Genomic DNA, 24260 nt, shown 5'->3' on the forward strand with positions numbered 1-24260 from the left:
AGAAAACTCCCAGATACTAACTAGGGAAACAAATGCAAAATCAAACAAGCCCTACTTAAACAACAACTGAAACCAAAATTAAACCAATATAAAGGAACACCTTTATACCTATACTAATTAATAACCTAACATGTAACTTCATAGCCCCCTACATTCTCATACCCATTTATACTCTCATTCCTAACACATGTCAGGTAACAATCAGTTACTGACTCTCTTCGTTAACCTGAAAATGACCTAGGAAGGTCGAAACATTGTTCTCTGCTTATGAATAAAAGTGTTAACACCCATACTAACTGCTCTGAGATATATTTTTATTTCAACTGGGTTTCTCATCACCAAGACCTCATTTCTGAAGTAATAAACAGTTGCTATGCATATCATACATGATGTGGTCAAAGATAGCCATACATTTGGTATTCAGTGATGTACTTGGTGCTGCATGGAAACTAAATTGTGGTTTAAATTGTTGTGACATCTGATATGAAGTAGTATGCTGATTTTATTGTATTGTAATGCTTGTTGAGTCCTGCTGCTATTTTTTGTCATTAGTTGACATTGTATAGCTTTTGTGGCTTTTGTCAACAGCATATGTATATTCATATCCTTCATACATCTTTGCATCCTTACTTATATAATACAATTTCAAAATGAACTCAGCCAAGTTATTTAACATTTTTAACCATTGTAACAGAAATGCATAACCTTTTTATCAAATAAGATAATATTTAAGCTCCAGTTTAAATAACACTAGAGAGAGAATTCACAAAAGTTATTATCTGTTCCTAGAATTGTTGGATAACTTTTATGCCTACCCTTCCATTTAACAAAAACACACAACACAACAAGTCTTGTGTGTGTTTGTTAAATGAGAGAGTAGGCATAAAAGTTATCCAATAATTCTGGGAACAGATAATAACTTTTGTGAATTCTCTCAAACCAAATTTTCATATTTGTCATAATTTAACTGTGAATATTTAATTTTCCCAGAATCATAACATCACATATGAGTTGAATGTCAGTGCCAACTGTCCAAAGCCAGACTTTATCCAAGATACACATTTCATGAGGATTTCTGTCAATGATAACTACAGTGAGAAGCTCTTGCCATTCTTTCCTAAAGCTTTCCAATTCTTAGGTAGGTACTAGAAACAGCTCATGAGAATGAGCATTAACAAACTTGAACTCTCAGAGTAAAATGGTTGCTTTGATTATTGTAGCAACAATGTGTTAAATGCATTTTCTTAGTAGCAAGCTGATATTATTATACATAGTGAAACGAAATGTACTTCAGAGATTACAGAAAAAATGGCTTTACGTTTTCAGTATTTGCCAAATTGATTGTTCTCTAACCATTAATTAAGCATTTAGAGATGGTATAGTTGCTCCATAGCCTTATTTCTAATAACCTGAACATTGAAGAGAAAAATTAAAAGATAATAAATTTAAAACCTTTAAAATTATATTTATCAATATGGATGCTAAAGCATTTTTAATATGGTAAAAGTTTATGATTTAGTAAACTTTCTCACTGACAAACAAAAACAGGTAACATCTGGTATAATAACACCTAATTTCTGTGTTCTAAAATGCACCTTCATCTTATTATGTAAATGTGCATGTGCACTCACTTCATTATAGTGGATGTAAATATATTTTAGTGGACATTTTATACAACAACATATTAAAAACGTAATGTTTCTGTATAGGTCTGCAATAAGGTTGAAGAATAGTATTAAGTGCAATGAAGTTATACTGGTAATATACATCTCTATCAAATACATGTCATGCTTATTAAAACCTTAACTAATATTAGGCCTAAAACAAGTGGACTTGTCATTTTTGGGGTTTGCTATTAATTACATTTCTTTTGTATTCTAAAAATCTTCTATATAAGAAAAGTACTGTTGTATTAAACATACTGATTTGGCTGTATATGTTTTGCGTGTCTCTACTAGTCTTTAATTATTTGTGGCTTCTGTTAATTCAGGATATCTTGCCGATATACAGGTCTGTCCTGTTAGGGTTATAATGATTTTTGTTCTAATTTTTGGCAAATCATTATATTCTGTTTGTAATAGAGATTAAAAAGATTTACGTGCAAGGTCTTACTTATCAATAGGACAATTGCTAATTATAATTATATATATTTTATTCATAGCTTTTTTTCACCATAATCAGCTGGATGTTTTTTTAATAGACAAAGTGCGAGAGGGTAGTGGTTGTGTGCTAGTACATTGTTTGGCTGGCATATCCCGTTCACCTACAATTGCTATTGCATATGTCATGCACTATCTGCGACTATCTTCAGATGAGGCTTATAGGTAAGGTTTATTTTCATTATTACTTTTTACACTAACACTAAAATTGTGGTTTAACCTGCAACATCTGAAAAATGTTTGAATTTTCTAAAATATGCAAGAATAATAGCTATGGATCATGGCTTCCATTCTGTGAAGACAAAATGCTGGTAGTGACTGCATAGCTATTAGCATTCTTTATCCTTTCTTTGATCAGTATTATCCTTTTTTTTTTTTTTGTTTGAAGTAAAAGTCATTTTTTTATATATGCTGTTTCTAGTAAAAGCTTAGAAAGCAAGTGGAAAACACTGAAAACATCAAGAAATGATCCTACACATTTTGTTACTTACAACTGCAGACTGAAATGGAATTTCATTTACAATGAATGTAGTTAGTTTATGTGATTGTGATGGGATATGCATTGAAATAAAATTATCAAGAAAAAGAGCTTCCTAAAGGAATACAATTTTTTTATTTTAAATATTGTTTCCTTTTATTCAAAAACAAATGTTTCTCTTGTCTTGGATCTGGAAGATGGTATTTTAAATGTTAATAAAGGTCTTGCCTTGTTTCATTTGATAAAGCATTTTGTAAAGATCGTCATATATACTTTATATGTTATTACTCTTATTCTAATGATTCTGGTTATTTTTTGCATAGAAATAAGTAAGTTCATGACCAAGTCTACACTGAAAGTGGCAGTTTACTCTTACTGAAATAGATCAATTTAGACAATTGGGTTGGAACTTGTTTCTAAGTCAGTTTCAGGTTTTGAGTTCTGGACATTATACCCAAGTCTAAATGATAACTACAATCAAAAGTGTAAAAGTAGTACTAGAATATCTGATTGTAAAATATATATTGGTACATTTTAGGGATTGTGGTCTTTTTTTAACTTGTATAAATTCCAAGTTCTCTTTGTTCTGTAAATCTTTTTTGGTGTTTGTGTTATGCTTCCATATTTTTAACTTTGTGTGTGTGTGTGTGTGTGTGTGTGTGTGTATATCTATATATTTTTTTATCTTTTTCAGTTTTTGCGAGAAACGATGATTTTTATGTATATTATGTTCAGTGTATATTGTTGCAGATCACTAACAATGGAATTTGTAATTTCAAAATATCTTCATAACTTTACAGTTGTTTTCTTGGTGATCCGTTTATTATTTGGATTGTTGTTTGAAAAAAACAGGTGTCAATTAACATGCAGTTGAAAGTAATTAAACTGTAACTTCATTGCTTCTTTATTAGATTTGTGATTTGTATATGCTCACCTTTGATGTGGAGATTCTGCAGTCATGCTAAAGAGCTAGTTGCTAGGACTATTGCTCGAATGGATGGGTCTGTATTGTTCTTTTATCATTGGTTTCCATTAACTGTTGATCTGTAATTCTAGATCTTTGTCAAGTGCCATTTTTCTGTTTATTGCTCTTTTTGGTTCTGACATGGATGGAATTTTGTAATGCTTCTGATTCTCTGTTATTTTGTGTGTGTGTGTAACCTCATTTATTTTGAATCAATAACTTCAAACATGTTAGCAATTTAACTTGTAAACAACTTCTATATTTACTAAAGTTTGAGAAACCCCCAGATTTATAGGAGAGGTGTGTATGTGGTACATGTTTCATTGTTTTGTTTCCATTGTATTGATGGTAAAGCCAAACTTTGTGGTTCCTGGAATAAAAGGACTGAGAGCTCTTTGTACATCATCTAAATTATAGGCCACAAGGGTGGAATTGTTCATGAAAACAAAAGTTTCTTTACATAAACTGCATGCACTTTTATATTTTCCTTTAACCTTCTAAGGTTGAAAACGTTACCATCTATTCTTATGCTAATGTAAATAACATTTGAGCTTCCTCTCTTTATTGATTTTTAGAATTGCATTGAAGAATATTATGAACATCTCTGGAGTGAGGATGCACTTCTGCTTTATCCCATGATGTGCATCAAGGATTTCACTTCTCACCACCAACAGAGACTTGTGATTTCTTATCATCATCTTCACCAGCTTGTCAGGATATCCTCATAAGCTCAACAGCTTCCACAAGGTTTCTCAGTATACTGAATTAAATGCCCTTGTAAAATCAAGAAAGCATGTTTTGATGTTTTTGAGCACTTTTTCTTATGGTTGGTGCAACATGGATATAATTTCAATAATTGATCTGTTAGTTCTGAAACCCCATTGATTCTTTGGAGGAATCTGTTTGCAGTGATTTGTAGGCATTTCAGGATAATTTTTAAAAAGGTTTATCCAGCTATAAAGAAGAGAGAAATAACCTGATAACATTCTTTTTTTCTTAGATGAAGATAATGATAGCACTTTTAAGTTCTCATGCAACTTTTTCAATGCTACTGCATTTAAGAATATCTGATGGAATATATTCCATTCATGAAGTTGTTTCTTTCCAGTTCCTTTAACTTTTCATGATGGGTGATGGATCAAAGGCCATGTCATCATGTTTGTTGACTTGCATTCAAAATTTTATTGAAGTACTATTTTATTAATTTATGTCTAAGTTTGGTATCAAATTGTAGAATGCAGCACTGGTTAAAATAAGATACTTGTGATATCAAAATACTAAGTCTGTAGTTTCCTACAAAGTGGGAACTCAAATAACTAATATTGAAAAGCTATAATATAAAATAAGAACCTGATATCTTTTTATTTTGCTGAGATATGGCTTACATACTGAATCAAACACCATGATCCTCATTCACCTTTTTCCAGCCCCCTGCTAGTACAGCGGTAAGTCTACAGATTTACAATGCTAAAATCAGGGGTATGAGTCCCCTCAGTGGGCTCTGCAGAGAACTCGATGTGGCTTTGCTTAAAGAAAACACACACACACACACCTCTTTCCCTTGTATACACTTACTTTAGTATATGATATGAATAACCAATCAATGGTTTAGGATGTCCCCCTTAGTGGTTTTCTCAACCATTTTAATTTGTTAAAGCTACCATCTTTTTTGAAATCAAGGTTTCAAGAAGGTAGGCTTATATCTTCAATCTGCTAAGTTTCATATTTGTATAAGCCATAAATACAGCTTAGTTACTAAGCTTTATAAATTCAAGTAGATTGTATGGTATTGATATAGCAATTTATGATGTGGGTTATTCAACTGTATATATACATATTTTCATTTATTGTTTATCTTTTTCTTATTCTTATTTTCATTTGGGAGAGCAGTCACCTTCCCACAATTCTTTGCAGGCAGTGAAGGGTGATATACATGTGGGATGTTGTGGGCTTAAGCACCCACATCTTGCTCTCCTATTTCTAACAAGTTGGATTTAAGACTGAGAGACAGTGTATCCCCACTGCAATGCAGGTTCTATTCTGCAGTCACCTGCAAAACCTAGGATACATTTTGTAATCCCACATTGTAACTTGAACCCTAGAATCCTTTTTTAAAATATGCAGCATATTTTGTGCTCTGTTTATGGCTTAAGAATTTATGGTTATAATATATATATAAAAATTTAAAATATTTTGTTTCATATTTTCCACATATGAAATTTTAAGATATAGCAACTTACATCCAGCAGCAACTGTGTTCAAAGGTCATAGCTAGAACAGATGTTTGCTTTACTTTTTATTTATTGTTCTATATTTTAAGAAAAATCAGTTCAATAACTTGTTGCTAAATAGTAATAATGTATAGTAATTGAAATGTGACAATATATTATAAAATACTAGTACGCTAAAACACAGCCAATTCCAATTTGTAAATACTATAAGGTCAGTTTTATATCACTGTATATGGTAACATGAAAACATATGCACTGCATCAATGCAAGTGTTATGTAGTGTTAGCCAGGTATGCCTGGAAGGTCAATCTTATAAATATATATATATTAAAATTCAGACTGAATATTTGTGTTTTCTTGTTATAATTTGTAGTCATTCTAGCATGGTGAAAAGCATAATTTTTACTTATTTCCTAATTTTTTTATGATGGTTATGAGACTGGTCAAATTGGCAGACTTTGCATAATTAAAGTAGAGAAAATAACGGAAATAAGTAGGGAAACAAAGAAATAAATGTAAAATCAAATAAGCCCTACTTATACAAGATATCAAACCAACATTGAACCAGTACATTGTTGGAATGTTTTCAAAGCTCCTTTTGGACTGAAAGTGTTTTTAATTGTTTTTAGAACATTGACACTTGTAGTGAATGAGTGATTTAATAGGTCTTGCAAGTGCTCTTTCCAGTGATTGGTAGTGGCAATACTGTCTTTATATGTGTGAATTTAAGAACCATCAGTATCTAATTGATTATTCTAAGCTTTTATATCATTTTTGTAAAACCAATTAGGAATTTTTTCATCAGTCTTTACTGAAAACTTTTAAGTACTTTTGATAAGTGGTATCATGGAGCTGCTTCACTGGTGATCAACATTACTTTTGAACACAATTTCCTCCCATAAAGATGACAATAACGTGTCTGCCTTAATGAATTAGAAGTCCTTAGGATGTTAATCTATCAGATGGCAGTAGAGTGACTATTTTGTGAACTGTTTTGAACATCAGAACCCACTTCTTGTCTTTCATGTGTCACAACTCTTTTTTTCTGATTAAAGGAAAGTGTAATTATTTTCTCTCAGAAGTTTCTTGATTTGCAAGCCTGCTGGAGTGCTGCAACTTCAGTATTATATTTTGCTAGTTCCCAGTCAGTAATTGCAGTTCTTTTTCCATGTATGTTGTTTAAACAGATGTCTATCAGGGTTTATATGTTGCAAATGTAATATCCTAGTGATGTTTGTTGACTGCAACTATGAAGGCTCACCAACTATGACAAACTAGCCAGGGTTCAGAGGATTGAGCTTTGTTTACTCTGTTTTTCTTAGGGTTCTTCTCAGAGAAGAGGTAGGCAGTGATGTCCTTGAATAAGACTGCCTTGTTTAGTTTTTGCTCCAGTCAATAGAGCTTAGACTAATGGGTTCAAGCTCCTTGAGCCTTCTATAATTACCTCCTCTCTGTTGCCAAAGGGTTTTTTTGCCACACCTACATAGTGTGAAAGATGTGTCAGTTATCATACCAACCATTGTCATAATCCTCTGAGCTCCCAGGAGTCTAATTCAGTGACGCACAGCTGTACATTGATTAGGGAACCTGAGTACTGCCTCACAGTTTCACTTAAATAAGGAGAGGTCCAGTTGACTAGGATTTTCAGGCTTCTGCGATTGTTTCTCATGGAATCTTCAGCCAGTGACTGCCCAAGTTTGTAAAGAGGTGTACCACCTACTGGATAGCTATTGGCTCTCAGGCCTAGAGATCGTATATGCCCATATCTCACTGGACTTTGTTTTTTAATATGCTAGGGAGTCCAGATACCATACTCATGTATGTAACATGAAACAAAACTGAATATATTTGTACTTCACACCAAATTTCATAATTCTTCAAACCAGGCAATTCTACAAAACTTGCAAAGTAAAATCTTGATTTTAACCTTCAAGTGAATATCAAGAAGGTTTTCCAAAATTGGAGGATAATGAGTTAAGATGAACAATAATGAAAATTTTGGTGAAATGTTTTCTCACAAATTATTTCATGTATTATTTATATTTTATCCATCTTCCCTTAATAATTATATATTTTAGAACAGTTTGTCATTTATTAAACAAATAATTATCTCATTATAAACCCCTCACTATTTCTCATGGAATTTTCTGCCAGTGACTGCCCAAGTTTGTAAAGAGGTGTACCATCTACTGGATAGCTATTGGCTCTCAGGCCTAGAGAAGGTTCTGTACTTTCAGTTTATCTTTTCTGGGATCTGAACAACCACCCATGTATTTGCCGTGTGTTGTGACCCTGTGAAGAGGAGGAGAAAATCCTGGTGGTTGAGGCGTCGAACCGTAATGCACCACTTTGGCTTTATATTTCTGTAGACAAACAGCCTTGGAGTGGACCCCCTCAGGATCAGTTGGCTGGTCCACTCAGGCTAGGTTCAACCAAGTACCAGTGTTAGACATTCTCAATGGATGTTGTGGACATGATGTCTGATGCTAGTGTTTGGGCATAGTGCTCACAAAACCCTGGCATTGCTGCAGTGTCCTCGTTTGGCATGGTAGTGTGTTTCTTTGAAGGGCTTCTTGGTGGGTGGGGTCAGTGGGCACCAAAATATTCTTTCTTTATTATGAAAATATTCTCAAAATAAAAATAAAATAATAAAAAATAGTTTGTAAGTAAACAACCACATCTTGAAGATTCTGAACAGCAATCTTCAACTTCTTTAACACTTGTACTTCATTTTTTGATATTACATTCTTTATCAGACAGATGTTTAGGGCAAATGTCTCTCTTTTTTTTATTCAGAAGGGATTTGCTGGCTTTCCTAAGTCAGTCAAAAAGCTACGTTCTGGGGACATCTTGGTGGAAACATCCACTTCAAAGCAGAGTTGAACTCCTCTTGCATTTGAAGGTCATTGGAGATATATCCATTGAGGTTACTCCCCATGCTACTTTAAACTTGTTATGAGGAGTTATTGTTGAGAAAGTTTTGAAGAATATCCCTGAGTCAGAGATTCTCACTGGTTTCTACACCCAAGGAATTTCTGCAGTAAGGTGTATCTCTACTCTCAAAGATGGAATTATGATGCTGACCAATGTACTAATTATGACATTTACATCACAACGTCCAATTGTCACCATCAAAGAGGGTTATCTGAATTGCAAGGTACAGCCACATATTCCAAACCTTCTCATATTTCCAATGTCAGTGGTTCGGTCACTTGAAGATATCGTGTCATGATTCCTTGCCACATGCTAATTGAAGTGGCTCTTCAAGTGCAAAATGGACCCTCATTGTGCTAACTGTAGTGGCTCTCACCCCTGTTTCTGTAGTTCTTGCCATAGGTTGATGGAAGAAAAAAAGATACAGCATTTGAAAATGGTTTAAAACATTTATTACCTTGAGGCTTGTACGTTAATGTCCATCACTCCATCTCGGACATATGCTACTGCACTCCATTCCACTGTTACAGTGGGAATGCAGAAAGATTTCTCCATGTCTCCAACAGAGTTGTTCTCAAACCACACAAAGAAGCTTTTGCCCTCCATGGTTAAGAGAGTTGAAAAGTTAACATCATCACCTATCTCTCCCCACTGTTCCTTCCAGTGGCTCCCTGGATCCACTTCCTTTGACTATGGCTTTTGGCATTTTCATAGGTCTATCTTCACCTTTGGCCATGAGATGCAAAATGATTAGCGTTCACACCAGCAGTCATTGGATTCTTCATCTACTGAAAGAGACCTGCTCACTCGACCCAGAGTAGGATCCGTGGAGGTCGATAGACCTTCTAATAAAGAGAAATGACATGGTTGAAAACAGAGGGGCTCTCCATCCAATTCTCTTTCGTATGATTAAAAGTGGCCACTTTAATACAGTGGGAGCTGTCATAGTTTCCATTCTAATTTGGATGACATCAAAGTGCTAATTGATTCTTACTGTCCTGTGTGTCATTCCTTACAGTCACCTTTCAGCAGTGTGTTCTTTGTGTTGAAATGACAGATTCTGTGATGGGAGAAGGGTCACTCTGTAGAGCATATAATCTCTGATCATAACCTTTCTCTCCTCAATACTGGTACTTACACCTATTTTCATGCACCTAGTCAGTCTTTTTTACTGCTAGTAATTTTTCTGTTTGCTCCACTTCACTTTTCTCTCATTTCTTTAGGGAGTTTGACAGTGATTCACAGGGCAGTGATCATTTTCTTATCATAATGAAGGAGACTTGCTGTGGTCAATGCCACCTGACTCACATGCCATGGTGGAAATTGGACAAGGCCTATTGGCCCTCTTTCACTGCCGTCTTGGAACTTGATCCTGCCATTGTCTGTAAACCATGAATAGTCAACTCTGTGGCAGCAGTAACAGACTAAATTGTCCAAGCAGCTGCTTATTCTATTCCTAAAACTTCCACAAGTTTTCCATGGTGGCACGGAAGGCTCAAAAGCAGGTCTAGGATACCTTTCTTAGATATCCTACACTTTCAAACCACATAGCTTTGTAGAAGACCCATGCACGTGCTCAGAAGGTAAGACATGAAAGCTAGAAGGAACTGTGGATTAAGTTCACAACTAGCATTTCTTCTACCACCAGTTCCAAAGTCATATGAGATGAGATTTGGAAGGTCAGTTGGCAGTATACCTCTGCCTCTCTTTTGATCTTGTGCTCTAAGGACCAGAGAGTTGCTGATGCCCAGAGATTTTAGGTGCTCATAGATTAATTTTTATAGAAAAAATAAAAGTTTTCAATTTACATATTATAAGTTTTAATAATATTATGAATAATTTGTTTTTAGAGTTGGGTCAGTGTTTGATTGTGTGCATACAGTCTATTTCACATAAGGGAATGATGTTGTTTGGTTGGAAAAAATATCATAGTTTCCATTGTCAATTTTGTGGTAACAGTGTTTTGGTTGTTTCTAAGAGGATTTAATCAGTTTCTTTCTGCTGGGCCCCCAAGTTGCAATGCTGTATATCTGTAGACTTGCAACGTTAGAATCTGGGTTTTGATGCCTGTGGGGGGGCAAGAGCACACATAGGCCATTGTGGTGCTTTGTGCTTAACATCAAAACAAAGAAACATAAATCATTGTGCTAACTTCAGATTCTAGAGGATTACTAACAAAATAATTCTGAAATTTTTTTCTTAACAGACCAATTTTTTAATTTGTTTGAGAAATTGCTTATTAAGGTATTAATTTTTGGAACTAAAGATTCATCTTTGTCACTCATTTCAAGTGGATTAGGTAGGGTTGCTTTGTAGTTCTTTGAAAACTCAAAAATTAAATTATATCTGTAAAACATGTTTGAAGTTTTGACCTTTCTGGCTTATTTCAGAAATGTATCCAGTAAATTTATGATGGAACTTTTTATTGTTAGTACAAGTTATGAATGTGTGTGTTTTGTTGAACCTTTTGAATTGCTTTAACTTTGTGAAAAAGCTCTTCAGTACAGTATAATTGCCACATATTTCTTATTCAGTGATTAATTGCAAGTCCAAATAAGATGTATCTCATAATAATTATTTCAGTAAATATAATTCTTCTTTTTATTTTACTTTAGTATTTCACTTTAATTGAAGTTCCCCCCTCGGTGTGGATTCCTGTACGTCGTGAGGGGACCTCCCAGGGAAGGTTCTGTTCTGTCTGGTTACCTTCTCTGGGACCTAAACATCCACCCACGTGTTTGCTGTGTGTGGCAACCAGTGAAGGGGAGGAGAGGATCCTGGTGGTTGAGGGGTCCAACCCTAACACACCACTTTGGCCTTGAATTCCTGTAGACGGGCGACTTTTGAGTGGCCCCCTTGGGTCAATTGGCTGGTCCACTTGGGCTAGAGTCAACCAAATGTCAGTGTTGGAAGTTCTCAGCGGGTGTTATGGACATTGTGCCTGATGCTGGTGTTTGGGTATAGTGCTCACGAAACCCTGGTATTGCTGCATTGTCCTTGCATGACATTGTAGTGCGTCCCCTTGTAGGGCTCCATAGTGGGTGGGGGCAGTGGGTACCAAAATTTTTCTTTTTTCCTATGGGTTCTCCTTCAAATAATGTAAATAAAATAGTGAAAAAACAGTCAATAGGTAAGCGACCACGTCTTGAAGACTCTGAGCAGCAATCTTCAACATCTATAACACACATACCTCATTTTCTTATATTACATTCTCTTTCAGACAAACATTTAGGGCAATTGTCCCCCTTTTTTATTCAGAATGGACTAGAGGGTCTTGCTGGCTCTCCAAAGTCAGTAAAGAAGCTTTGATCTGGAGACATATTAGTTGAAACATCCACAACCCACCACAGTGTACTCCTCTTGAATTCAACGGCAATTGGGGATTTACCTATTGAGGTTACCCCTCATGCTACCTTGAATTCATCACGAGGAGTTATTGTTGAGAGGGATTTGAAGAATGTCACCAAGTCGGAGATTCTCGCTGGTCTCTCCACTCAAGGAGTTTTTACAGTGAGGCGCATCTCCACTCGCAAAGATGGAGTTATACTGCCGACAAATACCCTCGTTTTGACATTTACATCATCACGTGCACCTGCCACCATCAAGACAGGTTATCTAATTTGCAGGGTACGGCCATACATTCTAAACCCTCTCCGATGTTTCCAATGTCAGAGGTTCGGCCACTCACAGACATCTTGTCGTGGTTCCCTGACACGTGCTCGTTGTGGAGGCAAGGACCACGATGCCTATGACTGTGACATGAACCCACATTGGGTAAACTGCAATGGTTCTCACCCCTCTTACTTTCATTCTTGCCCAAAATGGTTGGAGGAAAAAGAGGTGGAGCGTTTGAAAACGACACATAACATTAGTTATCCTGAGGCTCGGAAATTGCTGCCCACCACTCCATCTTGGACATATGCTGCTGCACTTCATTCCACAACTACAGTGGGAGTGCAGACAGATCTCTCTGTGCCTCCAAGAGAATCATTTTCAAAACAAATGAAAAGCCTTTTGACCTCCATGGTTAAAAAGGTTGATGAATCGACTTCCACACCCATCTCTGTTCCTCCCATACATTCCAACAAATCTCAAGATCCACATCCTTTAGTTTCAAATACAGGCATTTCTTCTAATATATCTTTTTTCTCCCACCCCAAAACAATCATTAGCTCGTGTCCTCAGTCACTGGAATCCCCTTCCAATAACAAAGACCATGGAGATTGATAGACCTCCTCCAACTACGGGCAGTAAGGAAAAAAGACATGGTCGTAAACAGAAGGGTTTTCCAGCCACTTCGCCTACCCGTCATTAAAAATGGCCACCTTGATACAATGGAACTGTCGAGGTTTAGGTTCTAATCTGGATGATATCAAAACACAGATTGCTTCCTACTATCCTGTATGTCTTTCCTTACAAGAAACATTTCTAAAACCTGCTGATACAGTCACCATTCGGCAGTTTTCTTTGTACAGAAATGACAGGCTGTGTGATGGACAAGTACATGGAGGGGTGGCACTATTGGTTGATCAGCATGTGCCCACCCTGTCTTTGTCACTCAACACACTCTTGGAGGCTGTAGCCATCCATGTTTCCTTGGGTCATGCCATCACTGTTTGTTCTCTCTACCTGTTCCCTGAAGAGACATATGATCAATCAGACCTTGATGCTCTCATTGAACAGTTGCTGTCTCCCTTTGTACTCCTGAGGGACTTTAATGGATATCATCCCCTCTGTGGAAGTGCTGTTATTGATGGGAGGGGTCGCTCTGTAGAGCGTATGCTCTCTCATCACAATTTTTCTCTTTTCAATACTGTTTCTTCCACTTATTTTCATGCACCTAGTCAGTCCTTTACCGCTATTGATCTCTCAGTTTGCTCCCCTTCATTATTTTCCCATTTTTCATCGAGGGTTGACAATTATCCACTAGGCAGTGATCATTTTCCTATACTTTTGAGAGAGACTGGCCGTGGTCGATGCCACACTACCCGCGTGCCACGGTGGAAGCTGATCGGGCAGACTGGTCCACTTTTACTGCTTTCGCAGAACCTGATCCTGCCATCATGAATCAGCCATCAATAGACGACTGTCTGGCAGCGGTAACTGGCTGTATTATACAAGCAGCTACTCAGTGCATTCCTAAAACCTCGACACGTTTTCCACGATATCCTCGTCCATGGTGGAATCCTACTTGCCACTTAGCACGGAAGGCTCAAAAACGGGGCTGGGATACGTTTCGTAGATATCCCACACTTTCGAACCTCATCACTTTCCAACGGGCCTGTGCACATGCTAGGTGGGTAAGACGTCAAAGCCAGAAGGAATCTTGGATTAAGTTCACAACTAGCATATCTTCTACCACCAGTTCCAAGGTCATATAGGACAGGATTTGAAAGGTTAGTGGGCACTACAATTCTGTCCCCCTCTCGATCTTACTCTCTGATGGTCAGGAGGTGGCTGTTGTCTAGAGTATCGCTGATACTCTAGGTGAAAGTTTTTGCCAGATATCTAGCACTTCTGCTTGTTCCTCCACCTTCTTGGCAATCAAGACTCGGGCAGAGCGTTCACCTCTTTCATTTTGAACTGACTGTCTCTTTGACTATAATTGTCCCTTTTCACTGGTGGAACTGAAAATGGCCCTTCATCGGTCTGGCAGTACATCTGTTGGACCTGATGATGTACACTATGACATGCTGCACCATCTGTCTCCTGCTTCTCTTGATGTCCTTCTAATTGTCTTTAACCGTATCTGGCAGGATATTATTTTACCTTTCTCTAAGCCAGGGAAAGATCCCAAGATTCCTTCAAACTACCGTCCAATTGCTTTGACGAGCTCCCTCTGTAAGACCTTAGAAAGGATGGTTAATGCTCATCTTGTTTGGTTCCTCAAATCAAACAACCTCCTCTCACCCACTCAGTGTGAGTTCTGACTACAGCACTCCACTACAGACCACCTAATTCGACTTGAAACATCAATCACAGAAGCCTTTCTCAAACGCCAATATCTTGTATCAATATTCTTTGACATTGAGAAGGCTTATGACACAACATGGAGGTATGGCGTTTTGCGAGACCTCCATACATATGGGTTACGTGGCCATTTACGCATGTTTATTAAAATATTTTTAATGGACAGGAGATTCCAAGTTCATGTGGGTTCGACATTTTCCCGTTCTTTTGTACAGGAACTTGGAGTCCCTCAGGGCTGTGTTTTGAGTGTCACACTTTTCAGTATAAAGATAAATGCCATCACTGAACAACTCCCTCTCACTATTGCGAATGGGCTGTATGTCGACGACTTTCACATCTCATGTCAGTCGTCGAACATGAGATATATTGAGCGGCAACTACAAACTGCCCTCAATTGTGTACTGAAGTGAACTCTGGCGAACGGCTTTAATTTCTCTCTCTCTTAAACCGTTTGCATGCACTTTTGCCACCAACAGGGTATTCACCCTCATCCTGAACTTCATATTGGTGAAGTTTCGCTGCCAGTGGTTCCTCAGGCCAAGTTCTTGGGGCTTATCTTTGACCGTAAGCTGACCTTTATACCACACTTAAAGCAGCTACGGGTCAAATGCACAAGAGCACTGAACATCCTCCATGTCCTCTCTACATCCAGTTGAGGAGCAGATTGATGTTCTATGTTAAAGGTATATCGTGCTCTTATTCGATCAAAACTCGACTATGGATCAATATGGTCTATGGCTCTGCCAGACCCTCGGCCTTAAAGTTGCTAGACCCCATTCATCACCAAGGACTTTGACTCTGCACTGGGGCTTTCTGCACCTCTCCAGTTGAAAGCTTATACGTTGAATTTCATGAACCTTCTCTGTATCTTCACCGTTTGCAACTATCTTTACTATATTCTTTGAAACTTCGTTCCTTACCAAAGCATCCCACCTGGGGATGTGTTTTCCTTCCTCAGTGGGCCATACTTTTTCAGAACAGATGATCTGCCATTGCTCCATTTGACCTTCGCATCCAGGCGCATTTGGATGACTTGGGTCTGTCCTTGGATAACATTGCAGATTCCACAGGTCAGCCCATCCCACCATGGCTTATTACAGCCCCCAAATGTGACCTTTCTTTCAGTCATCTGAAAAAGGCAGATACTCCAGATTGGAAGTACCGTCATTTATTTAATGAACATCTTTCAAACAATCATTCCGTTCCCATTTATACAGATGGTTCCAAATCAAGTAATTCAGTGGGCTCTGCTATGGTTTGCTGCAGTTCGGTGGTTGCACGCAGAATCCCCTCTACAGCTTCTGTGTTCACTGCTGAACTGTATGCCATATCTCTTGCCCTGGATCATATTGAAGCTGAGCAGTACTCCAACTGCACTATTTATACTGACTCGCTTAGTTCTATACTGGCCCTGGAATCGCTACACATTGGCTCACACCCTGTTCTCGCTGATATTCAAAACCAACTGGCCCATTTTTCATTAACTGCTACTTCTATCCAGTTTCTATCCAGCCTATTCCGTACATGGACTATGGTCTTGTATTCGAGGCTCGGCTCCGTGCCAGCTGGCAGTGCACTTGGAGTGAGCAATGCAACAACAAGCTTTTTCAAATAAAACCCTATATTGGGCTTTGGCCATCTAGCTTCCCTAAGGTTCGGAAGGAGGAAGTTGTTTTTCCTAGACTACGCATTGGTCACAGTTTTTTGACTCATTGTTTTCTTTTATCTGGAACTGATGCACCAGTGTGCAGTTTGTGTAACACTCAAATCACTATCAGCCACATTTTACTTTCTTGCCATTGTTACGATTGTCAACAACAGCACTATTTTAAACATGTTTTTTCCCAGGGTTTATCTGTAACATTGGACAGTGTTATTGGTGATGGTGACACTGTCCACCTTGATAAAGTTTTTAGTTTTGTAATGGCCATTAATCTTTTTAATCTCATTTAAGTGTTGGATATTTATTCATTACACCTTTTCACAGTTTCATTCTCTCTAGTTCAATTTGACATTGAAAAATGGCCAGAACATTAAATAACCGACACCAGGACTGGAAAGGCCAACTTCAGGTGACTAACGCTGCTGTTTGAACTACCCGTTAGTTGTCCTGGGGAGTTGTTATTCCAATTTTGCTGCATGTCTTTTAAACTTTTATTACTTTACCCTTTGGTACTGGCCATAATGACACATAACCCCGGAACCAGGACTGGAAAGACCAACTTCAGGTGACAGACGGCAGTTCTGGTACTTGCGTGTTTGTCTTTCTGGCGGCTTATGATCATTACCATTCTGCTGCAGAAGTTCTTTACAACTTTATAGACTGGATGTCAACATCAGTTTTATACAATTTTCTGTTTTTAATTGCTGTTTTGTTTTGACCTTCGTTTACTTTTACAAATTTTACTACATTTACTTTACTTTTACTTTTTTACTGGACATTTGGCTACTCATTATTACGATATTGCTTTTTGTCTTTTAAAACTTCTATTATTTTACATTTTGATAATGGCTGCTATGTCACATAACCCTGAACCAGGACTGGAAAGGCCAACTTCAGGTGACTGACGGTGGTTCATGAACTTACCTTTTAGTCTTCCTGGCAGGTTATGATCATTACCATTTTGCTAGAGTAAGTACTTTACAACTTCTTTTACTCTGCTTTCTTTCTTACCATTGTAAACTAGGTGTCAACATTGGTTTTATGCTTTTTCTGTTTTTCAGTGATGTTTTGTTTTACCTTCATTTCCTTTTCTGTATTTTACTACATTTAATTTATTTTTACCTTCTTACCAGACATTTGGTGCAGATAGCCTAGCTGCTTTGTGCCATAAAACACTAAGTCAATCTATTAATTGAAGTTCCAAGACAGACAGTGTTTCATTCCTTTTATTGTATTTTTAGTTGTTTTTTTAATAGATATTCATTTTTTTAAACCAATGGATATACCTTTATTGCTGTGGTGAGGATTTTGCAATTCAGCTTATTAGTGAAGATCATAGATGTATCAGAATATCATTTAGCACTTTCTTATGTGGAAGGGTAAGAGATTGTGGCACATTAGCATAAACAGCTAAAGAAGCTAATTCATGGGCAAGATTTACTGTTAAGCTATTAGCATAGTTGCTAAGACAACTTGTTCTTCCATTCATTAGATAAGTTGCTTGCAAGATTCATGAAATGCTTCAGTATGAGACATTGCACCAGAGACAGAGCTTGCTTTAAACCTTTCCTGTTATGTGCTAAAAAGATGTAATCACCTTTAATGGATATTTAAGTATTTTTTTTTGCTTAGAGACATATTAGCATAAAAATTGTCTTTGGTAGAGTTTTGTTTCATCATAATGTGCCTAAGTTGTTCTCCTTCCCAAAAAGTGTTTTAGTACTGAAATCCGAATTATTTAGCGGTTTTATTACTACTATTATTATTATTATAACTTTTAGACTGTCAACAATAATCTGAAGTTTAACAGTGCTGAGAATGAACTTTGCCCCTCCTATTCATTTTGTAAACAAGTTTTATGTACTTGTCCTGTTTGGAGTAATGGCATTATTTTATACACTTCTCAAAAAACAAGTGTATGAAATGCAGTCCTGCCATAAACTTCTCATACTAGCTAATGATTATTTGTACTTAACATTGTTAATCATTGATTATAACTAGCACTGAAACAACTTAAAACTAGATTTTAAAATTCTTTACTTAATTTCCAACTATTGCTCTGAAGTAAAAAAAATTAGTTTCAATTGTCTTTCTTATATTTTCTTTGGAACCAACTGTATTGTAAGTTCTATCCCCACCCTGTATACATTTATGTTTAAAATACTTACTTTAAAATGTACATCTGCAGTGTACAGTTTGCATATAAATGAGTGTTTGACTAGTTTTATTTTTATTGTTAGATACGTGAAGTCAAAAAGAGTGACCATTTCTCCCAATTTCAACTTTCTGGGTCAGTTACTTGAATTTGAGAAACAGTTACTCAAAGATAGTTTACTGGATTCTAAGCTGGAGGTAATGTCTGCACCATCAGATGGGAATGATAAAAGGTCTTTTTGTCAGAGGAAAAAGCAACATAACCTTAGGCTCAGTCTGCCTAAACCTGGAACTGAATCCCTTGGTGGGGAGAACTCATCTAATGAAGACCAATCTCCAACTACTGCCCTTTCTAAGCTCAGCTTTGAGAACCATGAAAGAGACCCAGAAGAAACTGGCAAAAGAAAGCAACCTGGAAGAGTTGTAGAAGACAACACTAAAAGGAGGAAACCAGGCATTTATAATGACAACAGTTTTATCTTTATGTATAATCAGTTGACAGACTCTCATGTCAAAATAGAGGAAAGTAATACTGATGACTCAAAGCTCAGTGACTCACCAGTGAATAAAAATTACATCTCTAGTTATCAATTTTCAACTAATATATACACATCAACACTAATTACCAAAACTGGCAAAGATACAGAAGGAAAACTTAGTAAAAGATATCAGCATGTAGCCACTGTTGATTCTGGCTTTGCATCATCAGGTATTTCAAATTTACCTTGTCCTCGACGAAAATCATTTACCTCTTTTGCAACTATTCGTGAAGCTAGCCCAAATAAATCCTCCTTAATTTACTGTCAAAAGCCCTTTAAAAAAGAGGCAAACACACCATTGGAAGTGAAACATCACGAGTTGAAAGATCACAGAATGTCTGACTATTCAAAACAAACTATTTCTTCTCCTTTTCTATCAGTTAAAGATACCAAAAGTGATGAACATAATACCAAAGAGATAAGATATCCAGAAGAAGCACCTCTTGGCAGTAAATGTCAGAATTTGGCATTTTTATCTTTATACCAATCAGGATGTGAAAGAAAATTTACAAATGTTTTACAGACAGTGCAGGTAACAAAGGAAAGCTCATCTATTAACACGGATTACAAAAAAATCAGTAAGTTGATTTTGTCTCCAAAGGAAAATTCAAATAAACAGTTAATAATTGAAGATGCTTCAAGTCCTTCTGAAAGACATCTCTTTGAAGAGTTCATGAATATTGAGGATTTGCCTAAAAATGGTATTTCTTTGTGTACTTTTAACGTTTTTTTGTCCTGTTTAACATTATTTGATACACAAATGTAACATTTAAACTTCATGATTTAGCTGATTAAGCTGAATCAGTCTGGCCTTTTAACTATGAAAAATCATAAAATTGTTTGTCGATTAATTAATTCACTTTCAATTATTTAAATATGATCAATTCCTTTATAAGGATATAATTTGTTAAATCATGGTTTTATACAACAATATCTTTAGTTACAACAAATAGGTGTTTCAAAACAAAGACTGCACGAACCAAAGTTACATTAAATGAGGTTACTTAAAAAATGCTCTTTTTTAATAATAAGTAAAACTAACACATAATTAATTAACAAAAATGATATGCAAAACAGATGTTGACTCAGTAGAAGATATGATCAGTAGTGATATTTGAATAGGTAATTGTTTAATGTATAGTTTTAGCTTGTGGTATGTTGACACATGCTAAATCTTTCTTTTCCATAGCTTTGGCCCCCCTTTTGGGTTAGTGATAAATTTACAGACTTAAATTGCTAAAATATAGGATTTTTGATATTATGGACTCAGCATTGATAGTCCATTATGTATATTTTTGCTAAAAAAATTCACCACCACCATAGCTGCAATTTAAAAACGATTGATTTATGTTGCTTGTTGTATTTTTATGTAAACGACAAAGTTTTTGATAACTCCAGTTTAGAAATAAATTGGACTTAGTACAGGTGCTTATTTTAAATACTTTGCAGATGAAGTTTCTTTACCCAAAAGAAGTGATGCAGTCACGACCACTTTGATTTTTCCTCAAAGACATGATTCAGGGGTTCCAGCTTCTCCTTCCTTAATAGAAGTACCTCTGCAGTTTTCTCATGATGGCATCCCATATAGAAAACCTGAAAGGTGTCTTGATAAATTTATTACTAGAGAGGCAGAAAACTGTGAAGAAAGTTTCATGGAAGAAAAATATAGAAAACACCAAAGCTTACAGAAAACAGTGTTGGAAATGCTTTCAGAAAATCATAAACTTTTTGCAAATGATAACAGGTTTCTTCTGAGAGAGTCAAAGAAGAACAACAAGGGTTTGTATAGAGCCCAGTCTTGTCCAGTTATTGTTGAATGGTTTAATCCATCCCCTAGCCCAGACTACTTTAATAATATGAATAGAATGAAATGTACCAAGTTTAATTTTGATGAGCCTCATATGCGTAAAATGAAACTGTCTCAGAATGAGCAAAAGGAGAGGCTTCAGAATCGTTTCAGCTGTGGAAGTCTTGAATGTGAACAAACAGATTGGAAGTATAATAATTCTTCTTGTCCTGACATGTCAGATTTTGCTATTGATCAGAGAAGTCAAAGGTCATCACCAGCTTCTCTCTTTTCTCCATCACGTGAGGTTTTTAATCATCACATCAGCATGATTCAAGTTTCCTGACCGTAATAATACTTGGGGATTTTAGCTTTTCTTTTACATTTTCATATAGTTTTACAATTCATGCATATCTGTAGCAGATCTCTGATCACAAAAAATTATCTTACCCTAAAAAATAAGAAGTTGTTAGCCAGTATATTTATCACTGAATTCAAGAGTAAGTTTCTAGTTCCATTGGTAATTTCAGTTATAAAGACATATGGGTTTGCTAAGTTAGGTCATTTGTTGTCCTTAATAGAATGTTTCATATGTATGTGCTGTGATTACTTCCGACTTTGTTAGACAAGGGGCAGGTTCCTCTTTTATCTTGTTTTCTAATTTGAATATACAGTTGGATATCAGATTTTGATGTTTGTGACCTAATAATAAATGTAGTTCTTTGATTTTCACAGCTGTTATGTATATATGTATAGAATGTGCATTAATGTGGCTAACAATATAGATCTTAATTGATTACATTTTCTTTTCTTTATTAAAAAAAAAAGAATTTAGAAACTAATGCCCTTCTTTATGTGCAAAAACGGCTCGTTTGGGTTGAGAAAATATTTTACATAGAAGAGCGAACAACGTTTCGACCTTCTTCGGTCATCGTCAGGTTCACCGAAGAAGGTCGAAACGTTGTTCGCTCTTCTATGTAAAATATTTTCTCAACCCAAACGAGCTGTTTTTGCATATAAATATCTCAACAAGTGGGTTTCTCGACATCACTGATTAATGCCCTTCTTGACTTTGCCTGATTTGGCTAATTTTTTTAAATATCAATTTTTCATTAGCTTGCTGCAAAAGTGGGATTTTCAAACGTGAGAATTTTGTTGACTCCTTTAACTTTGTTATTAACCACATAATTTTATGACATACTTAATGTTAACTAAATAACAAAAATTATTCTCTTGTAGTTCTTTTGTAGCTTCTTACACCACCACCACCAACAACAAATTTGAACTGTTAAAAGTAAAGTTTCTTTAAATTTTGAAAAGAAAAGGCTGCTTGTATATTTGTTTTTGATTTTGTTTGAAGTGAAAATGAATGTTAATAGAAACACTTTAGGCTTAAACATTTAATACATAGTGTATCAATATACTTGTTTGGCAGTCATTTGTGGTATTAGTTTATAGTTGCATGGACAAATCAGAGTTTCAAAATTTCTTTGTTGTATTTTCATTTTATTTCTATTAAAAGTTTGGCCTTTATTATATTGTCTTGATATGTTAAACGGGTTCTTGGGTTATAAAATTTTAAATAAAATTTGTGATCATTGCCATTAAGTGGAACTGATTGGTTAAGGAGTTGATCTCCATCAAAATATATATAAATACTATGGTACATATTACTTGGAGTAGCTGTTGTGTGTTAATTTATACTATTATAATTAGATGATCTTCTCATAATAATATTTTCGGTGTATATTAGATTAAAAGGGTGAGACAGCAGTATTTGTAATATAAAAGTAGGACAGTTGTAACAGGATACGTCAAAGGAACTGTCATTTTATTCAAGGTATCTTCACATAACCCTTCCCCTGAAGTGTTTTTGGCAGTTGAAGTGTTTGTTAAAAGTAGTATTACAATGTCTGTAAGTCCATTTTCAAGCTACATACTAAGCGAAAGTTAACCATGCATGACAATAGTACGAAAATAGTTATTTATCGTGAAAAATATCTCCCATTACATTTAAAGAGTGTGTTACTGCCTTAGATACGACTATAACGTTCTCTTCGAGCTGATTCTGTAGGTAATTAAACCTAAAAATAGCAAATGATATTTAACTCATCTTAGGTTTAGTAAGTATAATTATGCAAGAATATTATAGTAAAAGAGCAGGTAATGAAATTTTAGAATATGCAGTGTTATTATATTTTGTTGATTATATTAAATCGGTGGGCATTTTACAGATGGGGTTTATTAAGAGAGGTAATTTAACCACATATAGTTGGATGAAAAGCAGAAAGTGTATGCATATTTCTATGGACTCTCAGAAATTAAGAATTATAAACCTAAAATTGTATGATGAAAAAGAATGAAATAATTGAAGAACTGACTCATCATAAAAACATAAGAAGAGTAGGTATAAGAACACACCTTATGGATTAAAACAGAATTAAAGTAAGAAACAAACGAAACGTTAAGCGCATAAAGTTCTCTGTGTGATTTTTACCTTTTATTGTGTTTTAGATTAAACGTATCACTGATATCATTTATTGTAGTTTCGAATTTATGTTACGTATAGGTGCATATTTGTTGATGTTGGTAAATGGCATTGTTTTTCCGTGTTATGTAGATTTTCGACATATTATTCTAAGTTTGACTTTGATTGTTATGTGCGGATGCGTTTCATTGAATGTTTTGAATTGGTTGGGTCTTTAATTAGTTCCTATTAGAGACTGGATTGTTAAGTCGTGGAAGTGTAAATTTTTTGATGTCGTATGTATCAGTAGATGAAAGTATGTTTTGAATAATGTATGGAATTAAGATGATTGTATAAGTTAGTTGAAAATAAATACGTGTATTCCAATGGAGTGTTTTAATAACCTGCAATATGTAATAAAAAGAGACTAGTTACAAATACATATGAGTGTTTTAGTTGAATGTTCGTTTTAACATCACCCACAGTAGTTAATATGGGTTAGCCATAATCTTTTGCATAAAATAGTAGTATATTTGTTTTAATCACAACAGTAGGAGCGTTTTCCAGTCAGATAACTATGTTTTATTAGATTTGTTCATTTATTACACATGTTCACAAAACCGTTTTAGCAGAAGGTTTATTGTCGTCACGAAAATTGTAGGTAAATGTTAAAAAGCGTGTCGATACAGTAATACAATACGAGTATCGTTTTCTGAAGCCGTGATACGGTTGTATCGATACATCGTCTGATACGTTACAAATTATGTATTCACGAAATTCGGCAACCTTTCAATAAATATTTTATTTTGTGCTAGAAGTTTTTATACATGTAGTCAAAGTAGTCACTGTTCTGTGTGTGAAGCGATTTTCATTTCAAAATTAGGAACACTTTTCTCAGCCCTAAAATTAACAAAT

At 35.7% G+C, this 24260-nt stretch overlaps 1 protein-coding gene across 5 annotated transcripts in view; it reads left to right on the forward strand.

Annotated features, from left to right (window-relative positions):
• LOC143225489 (uncharacterized) overlaps positions 1–23785 on the forward strand; it is an 82942-nt gene extending 59157 nt beyond the window's left edge. For all 5 annotated transcript variants that reach the window (XM_076454983.1, XM_076454979.1, XM_076454980.1 and 2 more), the window contains 4 exons: positions 991–1138; positions 2201–2324; positions 18640–19793; positions 20542–23785. In XM_076454983.1, coding sequence (XP_076311098.1) covers positions 991–1138; positions 2201–2324; positions 18640–19793; positions 20542–21224 — 2109 coding nt within the window. In that variant the 3' untranslated portion in view covers positions 21225–23785. The remainder of the gene's footprint in view (positions 1–990; positions 1139–2200; positions 2325–18639; positions 19794–20541) is intronic.
• The last annotated feature ends 475 nt before the right edge of the window (positions 23786–24260 follow it).

This window comes from Tachypleus tridentatus, chromosome 9 (assembly GCF_004210375.1).
Source record: "Tachypleus tridentatus isolate NWPU-2018 chromosome 9, ASM421037v1, whole genome shotgun sequence".
Classification (NCBI taxonomy): Eukaryota; Metazoa; Arthropoda; class Merostomata; order Xiphosura; family Limulidae; genus Tachypleus; species Tachypleus tridentatus.